Source organism: Salminus brasiliensis, chromosome 8 (genome assembly GCF_030463535.1).
Source record: "Salminus brasiliensis chromosome 8, fSalBra1.hap2, whole genome shotgun sequence".
Classification (NCBI taxonomy): Eukaryota; Metazoa; Chordata; class Actinopteri; order Characiformes; family Bryconidae; genus Salminus; species Salminus brasiliensis.
In genome coordinates, this window is record NC_132885.1 from 7,106,299 (window position 1) to 7,122,676 (window position 16,378).

The following is a 16,378-nucleotide window of genomic DNA, read 5'->3' on the forward strand; positions in this document are numbered from 1 at the left end:
CGAGCTCGAGGAAGAAACCTTAGGAGGAACCAAGACTCACAATGGGGACCAGACCTGACCCATCCTCCTCTAATCAGAACTATTTAAACATTATTAATAAAAATTACCAAACCAGATACAGCAGATAGTTAATAGTGATGATATTAATAGTGGCAGACAGTTACAAGTCCATTTTTTTTTTTTAGGTTCTAACATGGTCATTAAACAGGTAGCAGTGGTAGGCATGTGAGCCGCTGGTCTGTTATGGGTGGTGGTGGGTGGGGGGCCCGCTGGCCGGACTGGTAGGTAGCAGCTGGTTTGACGCAGGTAGAGGGGACCTCAGCGGGCAATCTTCCAGCAGGTCGGGCTGGGTGGCCATTTACTCTGAGAAGGTAAAGAGAGAGAGTTAGTTCTGGGAGGAATTTTATAGAGAGCAGAGAATGTTGAGCAGTATCAGAGTATGTCTGACGACTCCGGCAGGTCTGACTATAACAGCCTAATTAAAAGGAGAGAGCCAGAAGGTAACACAGTAGGCATCTCCCTCAACATCAACGTCAACGTCTTAACATTCAGTCATGACTTTCCAGTGAATTCTGTCCTCATTCATGTACACGGCTCTTCAGAAAACAGGCCTCTTGAATTAATGTGAATATTCCCGGGAAGTATGATGGACCAAAAGTACTCCTCATTTATTTTTGGTCTGTTTACAATGTCATCAAATGATTCCCACTCAAAATGGCTTGGCTATAAATATGGAAATGAAGCACTCTGAATAAGCTGCACCAGGCATTTCAGACAGAAGAGGGTAGTGGCAGCTGCAGGAAGCAGCGTAGGGCCATTTATAGTTAAATAGTTAAATTGTGAAGCTGTAGTCTACCCTCGTTTCATAAGGAGAGTGGAGAGGACAGTGGAAGTGTTGTTGTGGACTGCTGGATTAAGATTAAAGTGGACTGTATAAAATAAGGTGTTCGTACATTCTCCTTTTGTCTCTTTTTCCCCAGACATGTCCTCTTTTCAGGATTCTAAATTGCATGAAATGTCCATGATTCTGCATTTTTAAGCCCCGCCTTCTTCTTAATATTATTATCATTATTATTACTAATACTATTACTAATAATAATGATAATTACATTTTTAAAGTTGTTTATTAATATATATATTTTTTTATTCAGTATTCAGTATTACTGCACGCAGCTTTTAGACTAGACTCCCAAGACATTAGTTATCCATACCTGCATGCTTTCTAAATCTTAAACAAAACTACTAGAGAAGGGAGGGAATTAAACAAATAAAATATAATAATAATAATAATAATAATAATAATAACAATAATAATTAATGCTGTTGGGTTTAGGGAGTCTCAAACTCTACCCAAAATGATTGGCAGCATTTATAGAGCCTCCTAGTTAATTTTCTGATAAATGGCTTATGATGTCCCATAACCTCTTTGACCCGGTTTCTGTGAGATGGTGGCTCGACCCTCTTCCACCTACAGAGGATCATACACCTAGCCAGTATGCCAAAAGTCGTGCAGTTTCAGACTTCAAGTCTTACCCTCTTTCCACCATGGTTGGTCTATAAGTATCTGCATCTACATGCAAACGATTGGTCAAACTGCAACAACAACCCTACAACAGCCTCAAAAATGCCTCAACACAAATATAAATAAACACACATCAGTTCTAGATAAGAATGCTGTGGGTTCTTCTCAGTGGAAAACAAGTGGACCAAAAAATCACACCAATTACACACACAGTTATAGCCAGTGAGTAGTGGATTTCTATGGCAACTGAATTGATTTATTTTATTTATTTTTTATTTTTTATTTGTTATTCTTATTATTATTATATTAGTTTTGTTATGGTTATTATATTTTATATTCTTTTAATATTGACATCAAAAACATATGTAAAAGGTGGCAAGGCTTATTAATATAAGGATATTTATTAGTTTTATTTATTAGTTAAAAAGTAAATGTTTAGGTTTCAGTAATCATCATCATAGCTGCATGGTTTTATAGGTATTTAACTTCCCCCCCACCTTCACACACATACACACACACACACACACACACACACACACACAAACAAACTGCCATAGTCCTTCAACTTAGGCCAATTTGAAGCCCCTCATCCACAACATCCTAACCACGGTGGACGCCTGTGTGTCTCCAGTGTCTGTTGCTCTTATACAGTCTCTTCAGTGTAGAGGACATTGTGTCCTTTAAAGAGCATTGGTTCATGTAAAATCCAGTGTGCTGGAACAGCCAGAACGGTATTCACTGTATAATTACCTCCAGACTGCCCTGAGTCTCACACACAATCACTCCGCAAAGCCTTCTCTGTAGGTGATTACCAAACCTGACAGATGGCTGCCAGCCCCGGTGAAGGCAATCAATTAGTAGCACTTGCTTAATTGTTTAATGGCATTAATACAGCGTTGGCAACCATGTATTCACCGTCCTCCTTCCTCAGTACAGTGATTTGTCACACAGATACCCCGTCCTCCAAACCTTACCCCCACTGATGGCGCTGTATGTCTCTCAGCACAGTTTTTTATGTGGAAACTGTACAGGGGGTGAGGGGAGGGGTGGAGGTGGGGGGTGGAAGGGCACCTGTCAGCTGGCTGCGCTGTTTGGAAAGCGTGGCGTGCTAAAAACAGCCCGTAGCCGGCAGCACCAGGCTCCTCCTGCATGTGGAAGGAATGCGTCCCGCGCACTTTGCAGCAAATTAATTCACCGTTAGGAGGTGCGGGAGGCCGAGCCCTCGCCAGCCCATCCCCTCACACGGCTGCCCGGCGTGTTTTCCTTTCGTGACCCGTCAGCTGGTGTCAGTTACGTGAAACTTTCAGCACTCTGCCCTTCCAGCTGCTTGGCCGTGAGCTGAGTGTTTAGTAGGCCAAGGCTTCAGTACGCTGTGCTTTCTTGTTGATGATCGGTGGCAAATTCGTCTCCCCAGACGTTTCTGAGAAAGGCTTCTGGCTGCGTAACTGCATTCAGGACCATTTGACTGGTTGGCTGTTCTTCTGTAATGTGTATAAGGTGGGCTTGCGCTGAATATACACCATATGTCCAAATGTTTGTGGACACCCCTTTTGATAAATGCATTCAGCACAGAAATAAAGGCACACAAATAAAGCTTGTCCAGTCCCTGAGGGGAAATATTGCCAAAAGAATAGGACTCTCTGCAAATGAACCTACTGGCACCATGCCTAATGCCAGGCGTGGGCTATAAAGCCCTCTAGCACCGAGCTGGCAAATATAATGGAATCTGGACTGATAAATACTACTGTCTACTGACTAATCTGCAGATTTGAGCTGTGTATTCCTTTAAGGTTGGATGGACCATTATGAGGCCTTCCGTAAGGCTGGCTTGTTTGTGGGCTGCTGCCATCTCCTCCGGCTGTGTGGAGCAGAAGTGTGTAAGATATATGATGTGTGAAAGGGCAGGTATTGAGGACTCTGGCTTTTAAAGAGCCTGTTCTGTAAGCACCTCATGATTGTTAGAACCACTTTAGAGAGCAGTAGATGCTGTCTGCAAATGCACTCTTGTATTATTCATAAACCTTGGTGAGTCCCAAATGGTTGTGGAGGGCTTACAAATATTGAAAAGCAGAAATGCTGAGTTTTCACCTCACTGAAGTCTCGTTTATGTAGGAAAACACAACAACTCTTTAGCCGAATGGACTCCTCTGGGAAGGCACTAAAATAAATAATTGGTGGTCTTTATTAGGGTTACACTGCTACAGAAGCTATGTGACTGATATCAGATTTTTTCAGATGGTTTAAACATGCTTCTTTATGAAAACACCCTTTTCGAGGCTGAAAATTCGCCTGATCGGGCGTTGAGGAACTGCCACTCCTGGGTCATGCTGCTTGCCATCAGAATCCGGAGTCAGAGAGAGCACAGTTGGCCTTGCTTTCTCAGGTGGAGGGATGATGGCTTGTCCCCCCCACATCACTCCTAGTGTGCTGTTGGTCAGCACAGGCGTCTCTTATATGTTAGCTGTTATATCAGAGTCGTGAAGCCACGCTTTCCTCAGAGATTGATGGCTGCCTGGCCATGCTGCGTGAGCTAGTGATGGGGGGGGGGTTAGTTTATATGAAGGGGGACTGGGGAAATGACCTTCCAGATTGGATGAAAAATGGGGTCAAATTTGAAATAAATTAATAAAAATAAATAAAAATAGCAACAACTTCACTTTTAATGCAATGCCATTTAAAAAGCTATTATTCAATGTCATTTTGGAGCATTTCAATTGGTCCGTTCATCATAAAATCTTATTTATAAACCCTGGTGAGTCCCAAATGATTGTGGAGGGCTTGCAAATATTGAAAAGCAGAAATGCTAAGTTTTGACCTCACTGAAGTCTCGTTCATGTAGGAAAACCCAACAACTCTTTAGCCGAATGGACTCCTCAGAAGTGCAATGTAAAAAGCTTTTATTCCATGTCATTTTGGAGCATTTCTATTGGTCCGTTCATCATAAAATCTTAAAACAATATCAAGAACAACCAGATACACATTCAAAATTAAAAAAGTGAAAAAAACGAACATTTTCCAGCTCTTCACACTTTATCTAACAAAGCTGAGCCTTTTTCATGCACCTGCTCTCTCTTTCAATGATGCTTCTGTAACCTTGATACAGAGGAAATCATATTTAAAACCATGAATGCACTTCAGCCAGCCTCCGCAACACACTCTCTCTCTCTCACACACACACACTGTGATGGCCGTACTGTGTGAATGCACTGCTGTCTCAATGAAAGGCCTTGCGGTGTTCTTGCCCAAGCAGCAGAGAGTGTCCTTCACTTCAGGAAGTGGGCGAGGGCTCCCTAAGGAACATAGAGAGCAGCAGGAAGTGCTGCTGCTCTTCAGCTCAGCACACACACAATCATCTAATGTGTGTGTGCATGTGTGTGTGTGCATAGAACATGGTTTATGCAGGCATTTGCTTTTGTGCGTGCATGTACAGTTTCCTTTATACCCCTGTAGCCCACGTCTGGCAGCACGGTACCAGCACTGCTCCAGAGAGTCCTATTCTATTGGCAGTACTTCTCTGCAGACACGAGACAAGCTGTTTGTGTGTGCATCTAGGTCAGCAATGGATGCAACTTGAATTAACTATGCATTCATTAGAAGGGGTGTCCACAAATATTTGGACTTATAGCGTATCTCCACCTATTCAGCCCACCACAGTCTAACCCCACCCACTCATCCTGCAGTTCTCAGGAGTGCTTTGTGAATGAGGCATCATGCAAGACAGCCAATCAGAACACAGAGCTCACATGCCCAATTCCTAAATGCAAAATGTTTAATACGTCCTTTACTATATTTCCGTGTGGTCATTAGGGGTATTAAATTAAATCGTAACCCCGGTACCAGGATAAGTGTTGTATCGCCAGGTTCTGGCCAATACACGGCCCTAGTGGTCATGCAAATGAGTATGTGTGTGTATGTGGGGTCGGTGCCCATGGGCCATAAGCTGTTAATGCCATTAAGAAACTGTGTGTGAGGCCCATTCAGAGCACTAATCCTCTTTGCTTGTGGTCAGGTTCCCTGGGCTGTTCAGCGTTCTGAGCTGACCGCCATGGCTCTTCGTTCTCCACACGAGGATGCTGATGTGTCGTTGGATCGCTCGGTCATATCTGGATGCAGGCAGGATGTGCTGATGAGAACAGTACTTATCAATAAGTGATACAAGAGCTGTTTCTGTCTATATTGGGTCCACCAAACTCTAATGGTGTACTGGACTAAGGCAGTAGACCCTGGGGTCTCTGTCCTGAACCTCACCCCCACCAAATGTAGGCGGGGAGGGCATTAGGGTAATCTCTAATTACCCAGTGAAGCATGTTCTCCTCAGCCCTCAGCTTTCAGTGTAGTATAACAGCGTAGCGAGAGCGTGCTGAGGCGCCACGTCATGAGATATCTGACACTGGCCAAATGTTATTGAGTATGACATAATAAAATGGACAGAATGTAAGACTCGCTGCTCTCAGTTTGCTTTGCTCCCAGCTCGTCTTACTCTGAAACATGGAGACATCCTTGTTGATGTCTCCCCTGGTTCTGCGCCGCTCTCTCTCCTACAACACTCGAAGGGTGTAGCTCCCTAAAAAGGGAGAGTTCACGATGTGCAGTTCTGTCTGATCTTTTTATAAATATGATTTTGTAAATTTATCTTTGTATAAATATGATTTTGTAAATCTAGCTTTGTCCCTGCTGTTCAGGGACTGTGTGAATCTTTGCGATGAGCTCCAATAAGGTCAAAGACAGCAACAGTAAAGGTTGGCAATATAGCAGTGATGCGTGATTTCATGTTAAATGCATTTGCTGATGAAACGCTGTACAGTATTTATTAACCCGCTGAAATGCCATGTAATGCCACATTAAAAAATAACCATAACAGCCCTAACATTAGCACCACTGACAGGTGATAGTGAAAAGCATTGATTATCTCTCAATCGCTTTGTTCTTTTCTTCAGATGATGTTTTTAATCTACAATAAAAGGCTTGTGGTTTGTGTACCGGTTGGTGCAGTGCAGTGGGTAACACTGCCTTTTCTGTGGCAGACTAGGGTTCGATTACCCAGCTGGGCAATCATACCACACTACACCAATAAGAGTGCTTGGGCAAAACTGCCTACACTAGATATTCTCCTACCTGTGTAGGAATGTAAGTCACTCTGGATAAGGGCATCAAAAATGCTATAAATGTAAATGATTTGAAGCCACGTCCAACCCTATGTCACTGTGCCGGACTGTAGGAGAATGGCACTACAGTAAAGTCTTCTTTTACTGTTCTCTGCTTCAAGTTGGCACTTTGAAGAATTTAATTGACAAGATATTTATTGCAGATTGCAGTGCATGCCTTGCTTAGAAAAAAGATTAGCCAATAAGAAAACAAAGCAAGAAAGATGTGGGCCTTATTACATTAGGTTGCTAGAAGAGTTCACTACAAAGTTCACTGCAACACCCATAATGCAGTGCTCTCAAATCGCATGTTTTCCCAGCAGTTCTCGTAACCATGGGAAAGGCCAAAAGCTATACAGCCATGAAGCCCAATATCTCTGGCTAACATTTGGCTGGTCATAACTCTCCATCTCTGTTATGCGGATACTGTACATCATACTGTACATCGCCTGCTGCTGCTGCTGCTGCTGCTGTTGTTGTTGTTTTGTTGTTGTTGTTGTTTACAGGCTTTGTATAAATCAGACCTTTTCATTAGTTCAATTCACACTCCGCTCCACTCAAAGTTGAGGGTGTTGATCCAGTGGTGGCTCAGCGGTTAGAGTCCCGGGTTATTGATAACAAGGTTGTGGGTTCGATTCCCGGGCTCGGCAAGCTGCCACTGTTGGGCCCTTGAGCAAGGCCCTTTACCCTCTCTGCTCCCCGGGCGCTGGAGTTGGCTGCCCACCGCTCTGGGTGTGTGTGTGTACTCACTGCCCCTAGTTCACTAGTGTGTGTATGTGTATGTGTGTGTTCACTACCACAGATGGGTTAAATGCGGAGGACACATTTCGCTGTACAGTGTACACTGTTCAGTGACAAATACGTGCACCTTTACCTTTTTACATTTCCAAGTGATCCCTGGTTCAGTTTACTGCTTTTGGGAACAAGCTGGTCCCAAACTGGTCAAATTCAAGTGGGCCTGTAATGAAAACAGTTGATAATAAACAGAGGTTATTCTGAGGGTTCATTCTGTTGTAGCCCAGTGGTCTAGAAACACTGACAATAACCACATATTCTCTGAAACGCAGGTAATTGCTGTCATACAAAAACCTTGTATCTCCAAAATGGCAACTTCGCAGGAGAAGGAAAAAACTCTAATGAGTTTAAGATAAGATGGCTCTGTATTACATGCATGCATTATTGGAATAAATATAACAAAAGTTACAGAAGAGCTAATAACAATAATAAATAACACTAAGCAGGGTAGATGTGGATATATGAAGTATGTACTAGAGCAGCATGTGTATTATTGCACTATTAGAGATATGAGATAGTAATAATATTTGATCTGTAGTCTTACTAGGAGCCACAGGGACAGGAGAGTGAAACTGTAGAAGCAGCAGCAGATCTGGTAGATATAACAGTGCAATGAGTGCATTAAGTAATAATAATAATAATAATAAAGATAATAATAAAGTGTCATGTAGCAGTAGGTTAAACTCAGCACAGTTCAGACAGCAGGAGATCAGCAGTGTCCCTGCAGTAGGGAGACTCATTATAAGGAGTCTTATTGCAGTGGGAAGAAAAGATCTCACGCGGCGCTCTTTAGCACAGCGCAGCTGTAGCAGTCAACCACTGAGCGAGCTTTTCTGGGTCTCCACTGTAGCGTGCAGGGGACGTGATGCATTGTCCATGTCGGGAAGCAGCTTACTGAATAGAATATAGCACCGGCAATGTCCGGAGGAGTTTAGTACACACCCCAGAGGACCTCAGTTTCCAGAGAAAGTACAGATGTCCCTGTCCCTTCTTGAACCCTGCACAGGTGTTAGAACTCCAGTCCAGTTTATTGTCCAGATGCACGCCCCAGTACTCGTACTTTCAATGGAAGTCAATGTGAAAAGCCTTTATTCCCAGTCATTTCGGGGCCTTTCTATTGGTCCATTCATCATGACATTTTCTAAAGAACAACTGGCAGATTAAATGAGTGCAAAAATGGGTTAAGGGCTATGATCAGAGCATCGGTGGTTCAAATCCCAGACAAGGCCAGAGAGAGCACAATTGGTCTTGCTCTCTCTACAGTGTGTGTAGATGGCGCTCTCTCTCTCTCTCCCCCCACATCGCTTCATTGCAGTGCTGACCGTCACTGGCACCTGCAGACTGGTGCGTTGGAGCCAGGTATGCGGCGCTTCCCTCCAGGCACGTTGATTCGAAAAATCACCAGCTTGACTTGCAGTCACTGGTGTCAGGGTGCGATGTGGGGGGAGTTGGGTACGGGTTGCGTAGGGGTTAGGTAATTGGCAGTCCAAATTTGAAAGAAAAGGGATGAACAAATTATATATATATATAATAATTAAGATACAAGGTTTTGCATGACATTGTATTGTGGTGTACTTTATTATGATAACTATCATGTTGCACAAAACTGGCTAGAAAGCACACTAATGGCGTAGGCAGCCCGTCTGGTTTTCCAAAGGCAGTACAACCCCCTCCCCCATGCCTTTAACCCTTTACAGCCCACCCCCTTTGGATTAAGGAGTATTTGTGTCTTTAAATCGGGCTGCATGTGGGACAAAGAGAACGGGTGAACAACGCATATAATCTGCATTTATGATATTGCATTTACAGCCTGGAATCAGGTCAGGCGGATTATTCCCAACACGGGAAAGGGGGGGCGGGGGGTCTGCATCTGCTTTGGCTTTCATGCGAGCGAAAGCCATTTTGACGGCCATGATTACTTAAAAATATAGAACCATTGACCTGTAAGGTCATAGATTTGTCTTCGACTGTTTTGTGGGATAATCATGTTATTGACAGTGCTGAGAGATGTGTGTAATGGTCCTCAAAGGTTTCAGAAACATGCACCTAATACATACAGTACTGTACAGAGGTTTCAGGCACCTGAGCACGTTATTTAAAGCTATGTCTCTCAACAGTAAGAGTTTTACTGTAGAAACTCCAGATCTCATCAGAACAGATGCAGATGAACATACATCCAGTAAAAAGGAGCAAGATCTTCTAATTCTGAAGAAAGTAGTCAGAGCTCGGTTCCTCCAGGTTTCTCCTGGACGCCCCCCAGTCCAGCCAGCACAGCGTGGAGGATGTGTTCAACTCCATCATCAGCAGCAGCAGCAGCGGCAGCTCACCTGATTTACCATCATTAAGCCCTGATTTACCACCAAACCAGGTGTTGATCTGAGGAGAACTCTAAATAACACTAGACTCCATGAGAGAGGAGAACTTTGGAGATGTTCTAATGATGAACACAGTGATGGAGAACCACCACCCAACACTTTCTGTAGGAGTGTTATTATTAGTGTTTATTCTAATATCAGTGTTTTACTAAAGAGATCAATACACACTGCCCAGATCATTTGTACAGGAGCCTGTGTATCGGATTAAGCTCCTATCAGAACGCTGGCTGTACATCTGAAGGGCTGTTTTTGCTCCTCCTCTGTTTAACTGAATCACTTTGGTTCTCTGTTCTTCTCACCGAACACACAAGACACTTGAGAGAGGAAATGGATCCTAATTTCCGTACACAGCGTTGTCTAGTCTAGGCGTTGGCTGTCTGGACGCGGGCCAGAAGTGGTGACCGAGATCATAAACACCCAGCGAATGAAGACTTTTAGGCTTTTGTTTGTATTATGTTGGATAAATATTATTAATAAGAACATTTGAATCTTGCAACTTGACAAAGCTCGAAGTGGTGTGTTTTTAGAGGCTCTTCAGAGCTCCTCAGGAATCTGCACACTTACAAATTCACAACAACATCAGAAAGGGCATGGCTTGCACAGCTCAGGCTCCGTGATGACCTCTCCTTGTGTATTATAGGGTTGTTCCCTGACGTCGGCGGTGGCTACTTCCTCCCGAGGCTCCAGGGAAAGCTGGGGCTGTTCCTGGCCCTGACTGGCTTCAGGCTGAAAGGCAGAGATGTCCAGAGGGCAGGGGTGGCCACACACTTTGTGCTGTCTGAGAAGGTACTGCTATCATATCAAAAGCAAGCTTTAACTCTGTTAGCACACAGTCCATCTCTTACCATCCTTTAAATTAGGGATGCACCGATACCACTCTTTTGTTTCTGATACCAAATCTGCCAATACAGAGTACCGATACCAACTCTGACTTAAATACTGGCCAGGCGGCTCTAAACCCTGATATTTACAGTGTTCTACTTTTTATAGGAAGGTACCTGCATTTCTAATACTTTGGCCATGTTTAGCTTCAACGCTCTGGTAAAAAAAAAATAATAATAAATAAAAATAAATAAATAAATTGTGCAACACAGGCACTTATATTCACCACTAGTGTTGGGCACCCATACATACACACACACACACACACATACATACACACTGTTTATATCTGATCCCAAATAAAATCTAGTAAGCTTGAAAAAACAGCGTTTACTGGTTGAGAAACTGCAGATTGAAAAAATTCAGAGCTGTGAAAAAATAAAAATGGCCACAATACAGAAACACCTGCAGGTAGGGAAGTAGAATCTTGTTAAACCTTACTAATTAGCTTTTGGTAAAAAGCTGGTGTTTAAATTCACATTTCAGAGCAGTGAAAAAACAGCAGGTTAGAAACAGAAAGAGCTTCTGCAGTGATTCAGGTACATTCAGGTTCACATCTCTGTGTTTCCTTTAAACAAGCTGCTGTAACTTAACTCTTATTATTATTATTTTTCTCAAATTAAATGTCTGTTTAATGGTAATAACTATTCATGACTGGCTTTTACTAATTGTTTAAATGTTTGGTTTTATAATAAAGTATACAAACAAATGTTGAATATCAGTAATAAATCACTAAATAAATGAAGGGCATCGGTAGGCTTAATGGTATCGGTACTCTCTATTGCCAATACCGATACTGTGTGTGTCAGTATCGATGCAACACTACTTTACATCCTTGTGCCGAACCTGTCAAAGCAGAATGTAAATCAGTGGTAACTTTGTAATCACTCATGTTTTTACATTTAAATAGTTGTAAATGTACTATTATATTCATTTATATATAATATAATTATAGTAATTTAAATGTATAGCAATACAACAATAAAACACCTTATGTAAATGCAGCTAATGCAGCGTGCCATTCTCCTCAGATTTTGGCCTTTAATTAGCTCCTGCAGGGAAGATGCTAACAAAATGGGCGGGGCCATTGAGTCAGCAGTTTCCTGCCCAGCCAGAAGCCTGTGGGCGGGGCAGCAGGAGGTAGCCAGGCCCTGGCACCTAAACCAGAATGTGTGCCAGCCCATAGTGGTAGTGGCAATGTTAAAGGGTAGGACAGGGACAGACAGACAGAGAGAGAGAGAGAGAGAGTGAGAGGGCAGTGCAGGACAACGCCTACAGCTCTCCACTGACCAAGGACAACCAGCTATCAGGAACAGCAGGGGTGGTACACAGAGAAGGGACACACCAGAGCTAAAAATAAAAATATCGGCTCAGGTTCTGAAGAGGAGAGGATCTTTTTGGTCATGTTATAAAAGATTAAAACTTATGTTGGACTTATGTTCATATTATATAAGTTAATATAAAATAATATAGTTAATATAGAAATAGCTGCTGCGCTGTGCTGCATCTCACCAGCTTTACCTGGAACACTATATAACATCTGAATATGAACAAATATTAACTCTAGAAATTCTGTAGTAGCAATGTGTTCAGTGATTGATATCTTGATATACTGGTTAGAAGAGCACAGGTTTGGTTGCTGGACTTCTCTGTGAACAGGATAGGTTCAGTTCCAGCAGCAGCTCACCTGATTGACTGTGATGAAGACCTGATCAGATAGACTAGGTGCTGGATGAGAACAGGAATTACAGGCCTTCCTCCAGGAGAGCTTTGGATAGGGTTATACTAACACATTCTTAAACTCTTGGGAGATAGGAATAAAATATGTATTTATTGTAAAATATTGTAAAACATATCTTGTATCAATTTAAATTAGAGATGTTAAACCTAATCTGCTTAATAACATTTAAGTTAAATCTTGAACATAGAATCAAATATATGCTAATTAAAAATCTAAATTTCCACGTATCACATTTGTAGTCAATTAGCCAGAATATAAGTTTATATAAGTATATTTTGCTTCTTTAGTCTTCACCTGGAGCTACGAGGCTAACGTTGCCAACACTTCAATTCTTCTTTCTATTTAGGCTTCACCCAAACCACATCCAGGTCTTCATTAAGGTCGGAAAGACTTCAGTATGACTTTCTAAGAAGTATAGACCTGGATAAAGATTCAGCGTGTAGCTGAACACTAAGTGTATGGATTAAAATTCAAGCTTAAATAAAAAGACAGAATAGAATAGTGACCACAGGTGTTTGAGGTTAGGTGAATGCACAGGCAAGAGAGGAGAATTTGGCACAACATCTATAGTACAAAGGAAAGATGAAAATTAGGACGAAAAAGCTGCTTATCTGAGCAGTGTGTGTTTATCTCCTCAGTAAAACATAAACTGATATTAGAATAATCACTAATAATAACACTCCTACAGAAAGTAGTGGTGGTTCTCCATCACTGTGTTCATCGTTAGAACATCTCCAAAGCTCTCCTCTCTCATGGAGTCTAGTGTTATTTAGAGTTCTCCTCAGATCAACACCTGGTTTGGTGGTAAATCAGGGCTTAATGATGGTAAATCAGGTGAGCTGCTGCTGCTGATGGAGTTGAACACATCCTCCACGCTGTGCTGGCTGGACTGGGGGGCGTCCAGGAGAAACCTGGAGGAACCTAGCTCTGTTCTTCAGACTAGCTCACCAACAAGATCTCACTAATTTCTTCAGAATGAGAAGCTCTTGCTTCTTTTTACTGGATTTCTGTTCACCTGCATCTGTTCTGATGAGATCTGGAGCTTCTACAGTAAAACAGTGTTATTGCTGAGAGAATTAGCTTTAAATAATGTGATTAGGTGATTAGGATTCAGTCCACTGAAAGACAATCACAGCCTCTGCATTTCTGTGGCACGCTTGCGGCCTTCAGCTTGGGTTGCAGCACGTTGTTATATAAGCTTCAGGCTGTCATAGTTGAGGACATGTGTCTAGATAAGAGGTGTTGAATTGCTGTCTCCCTGTCCTTGCAGGTCGGTGCTCTTGAAAAGGACCTGGTGGACCTGAAGTCTCCCTCGGTCAGTGACGTGGCTCAAGTCCTGGACTCTTATCACAAGCAGGTACGTAACAGAGGCCCATTTGTTTACTTCCCAAATAGATCACACCTGAGACCTCTCCGTCCACCACCTGTGTTTTCACTGACACCATCTGCCTGGTGCTCTTAACCTCAATATAACACTTTGCCTACTTTTGAAAAATTCAAATAATATGTGGTTTTACTGATATTTTTCACTGAAGTAAGGAGGGTACCTGCATTTGCCTGCATTCCTAATACTTACCATATTTAGCTTTAACGCTCTGCGGTCCAGTGGTAATTGCTCACTGACAGGTAGTGGTGTTATCTGTTGCGCCACACCAAACACCACTGGTCACCACTTGACAGGTGGGCAGGCAGTCAGAAAGTCTTTGCTAAGATGGCAAAGCAACAGAAGCAGGCTTGTCTGGGTTGGCCTACTGAACAAATTGGGGGTGTTCTAAAACTTTTGGCCAATAGAATGCCTTCAATTCTTCTTTCTATTTAGGCTTCACCCAAACCACATCCAGGTCTTCATTAAGGTCGGAAAGACTTCAGTATGACTTTCTAAGAAGTATAGACCTGGATAAAGATTCGGCGTGTAGCTGAACACTAAGTGTATGGATTAAAATTCAAGCTTAAATAAAAAGACAGAATAGAATAGTGACCACAGGTGTTTGAGGTGAGGTGAATGCACAGGCAAGAGAGGAGAATTTGGCACAACATCTATAGTACAGAGGAAAGATGAAAATTAGAACGAAAAAGCTGCTTATCTGAGCAGTAAGAGTTTATCTCCTCAGTAAATCAGTCAGAAAGTCTTTGCTAAGATGGCAAAGCAACAGAAGCAGGCTTGTCTGGGTTGGCCTACTGAACAAATTGGGGGTGTTCTAAAACTTTTGGCCAATAGAATGCGTTCAGTTATTGCAAAAATAATGAGATTATTTGTATTTGGTGTCTCAAAACCTGTGTTTTGGGAGCTTCTGTATGAAAGACAGCCCTTGTTGCATGTCTGTCTAACATCCTGAATAACAGTGTGCTCTGCTGTAGCTGCAGTTTCAGGGCTCTGAGGGCCGTGCTCTTGTTTTATAGGCTTGTGTGTCTCAGGCAGGGTTTATGGTGAGTTTGCCGTTAGCGCCATAAAGTTGTGTGCACAAAAGTGTGTGGCAGAACAGGAGAGCCTCAGCGGGGGATTATTCTGACTCATAACGGCTGCTACGTCACTCGGCACATGGGGAAATGGGGGCTTTCAAGCTCACGATGCACACATTAGTATTCATGCACGCCCTGCGTCACTCAGCTGATGCAGCCACTACCGTTAGCGGCTCTGAACCCTCCAGAATTATAACACGATCCACTTTTATCATATTTCAGCAAGCCTAGCCTCCGTTCTGAGCCAGTCTGAGGGGGCCCTTTTTTTAGCCCCTATGTTGTTTGATACTTTTGAGCGCTTGAGGAATGACGTGTTGTCTTCTCAGTCCCTAATCATTGGTACATTTGTAAAATAAAATGAATAGAAATGCAGACATTTCCTACGACTTAAAATTCCTACAATAAAAATCAGCTGCAGATGATCAGAACATGGTTGGAGAGGATTATTCTGGAGGAGTCAGTCTTACTTAAACCTCAGATGTTTAGTCTGTCTTGCTCTTGATGGTTGAAGTGAGTGGTGGAGATGATCACCATGGTCAGACCCAAAGAGCTCTCTGAGGCCTTCAGGAAGAAGGTTGTAGATGCAGATGAGTCTGGAAAGAAGGTTAAAACGATCCCAGAACAGTTAGAAATCAGCCACTGTTCACTATATCATTTACAAAGAAAACAACAGCCAACATGGCCAGATCAGGCCATCATAGCACATTCAGCCCAAGAGCAGACCACAGCATGTGTAAAGAAGTCTCCAACAGTCCTAAAATGCTATAATTACTTAAAGCCAGTTAAAGTACATACATTTACCTTCAGAAAGAGACTGCACATGCTTGGTTTTAATGGGAGGTGTTCCAGGAGGAAAAACTCCCAGTCAACAGAAACATCAGGGCAAGGCTGAAGTTTTCCCAGAGAACACCTAAACCAAGACCAGGACATCTGGAACACTGTGCTGGGGACAGTACATTCAGTAAAATCCTTTTATGTTTAGTATCAGTTTCTATAATATATAAACTGACTGCTTTTAGTTGAGACTTTTTTCTTAAAATTACTGTTTAATTACTGTTTAATATCTTATAATTCAGTCTGACTCTCCTCCCTGACCAATCAGCTCCCAGCTTCTTAACAACACTGCAGAATAATCACTTCGTGTGTGTGTGTGTATAGTAGTAGTACACACTCTGGGCTGATATCTGTAGTTGTTGGTCTACTGGTGTGTAATAACTGGTGATTTGGGTATCTATAATGTGTGTGTGTGTGTGTGTGTGTGTGTGTGTGTGTGTGTGTGTGTGTGTGTGTGTGTGTGTATTAGCATTAGCCTCCACTCGGTTCTGAGTGCTGGTTTATAAACAGAGAAAGGTGAGCGGTTCTGCAGTTCTCCCGCTGGTTTCAGTGAGAGTTTTATAAAGGGTCAGATATTATGGTCTGTTTTCAGGTTCCACACTGCAGAACCTCAACTCCTTTATTT

At 42.6% G+C, this 16,378-nt stretch overlaps 1 protein-coding gene across 1 annotated transcript in view; it reads left to right on the forward strand.

The window, feature by feature from the left end:
* Positions 1-16,378, forward strand: part of hibch (3-hydroxyisobutyryl-CoA hydrolase) — a 50,229-nt gene that overhangs the window by 25,434 nt on the left and 8,417 nt on the right. The window contains exons 8-9 of the mRNA XM_072685001.1: positions 10,477-10,622; positions 13,730-13,816. Of these exons, the coding sequence (XP_072541102.1) occupies positions 10,477-10,622; positions 13,730-13,816 (233 nt within the window). The remainder of the gene's footprint in view (positions 1-10,476; positions 10,623-13,729; positions 13,817-16,378) is intronic.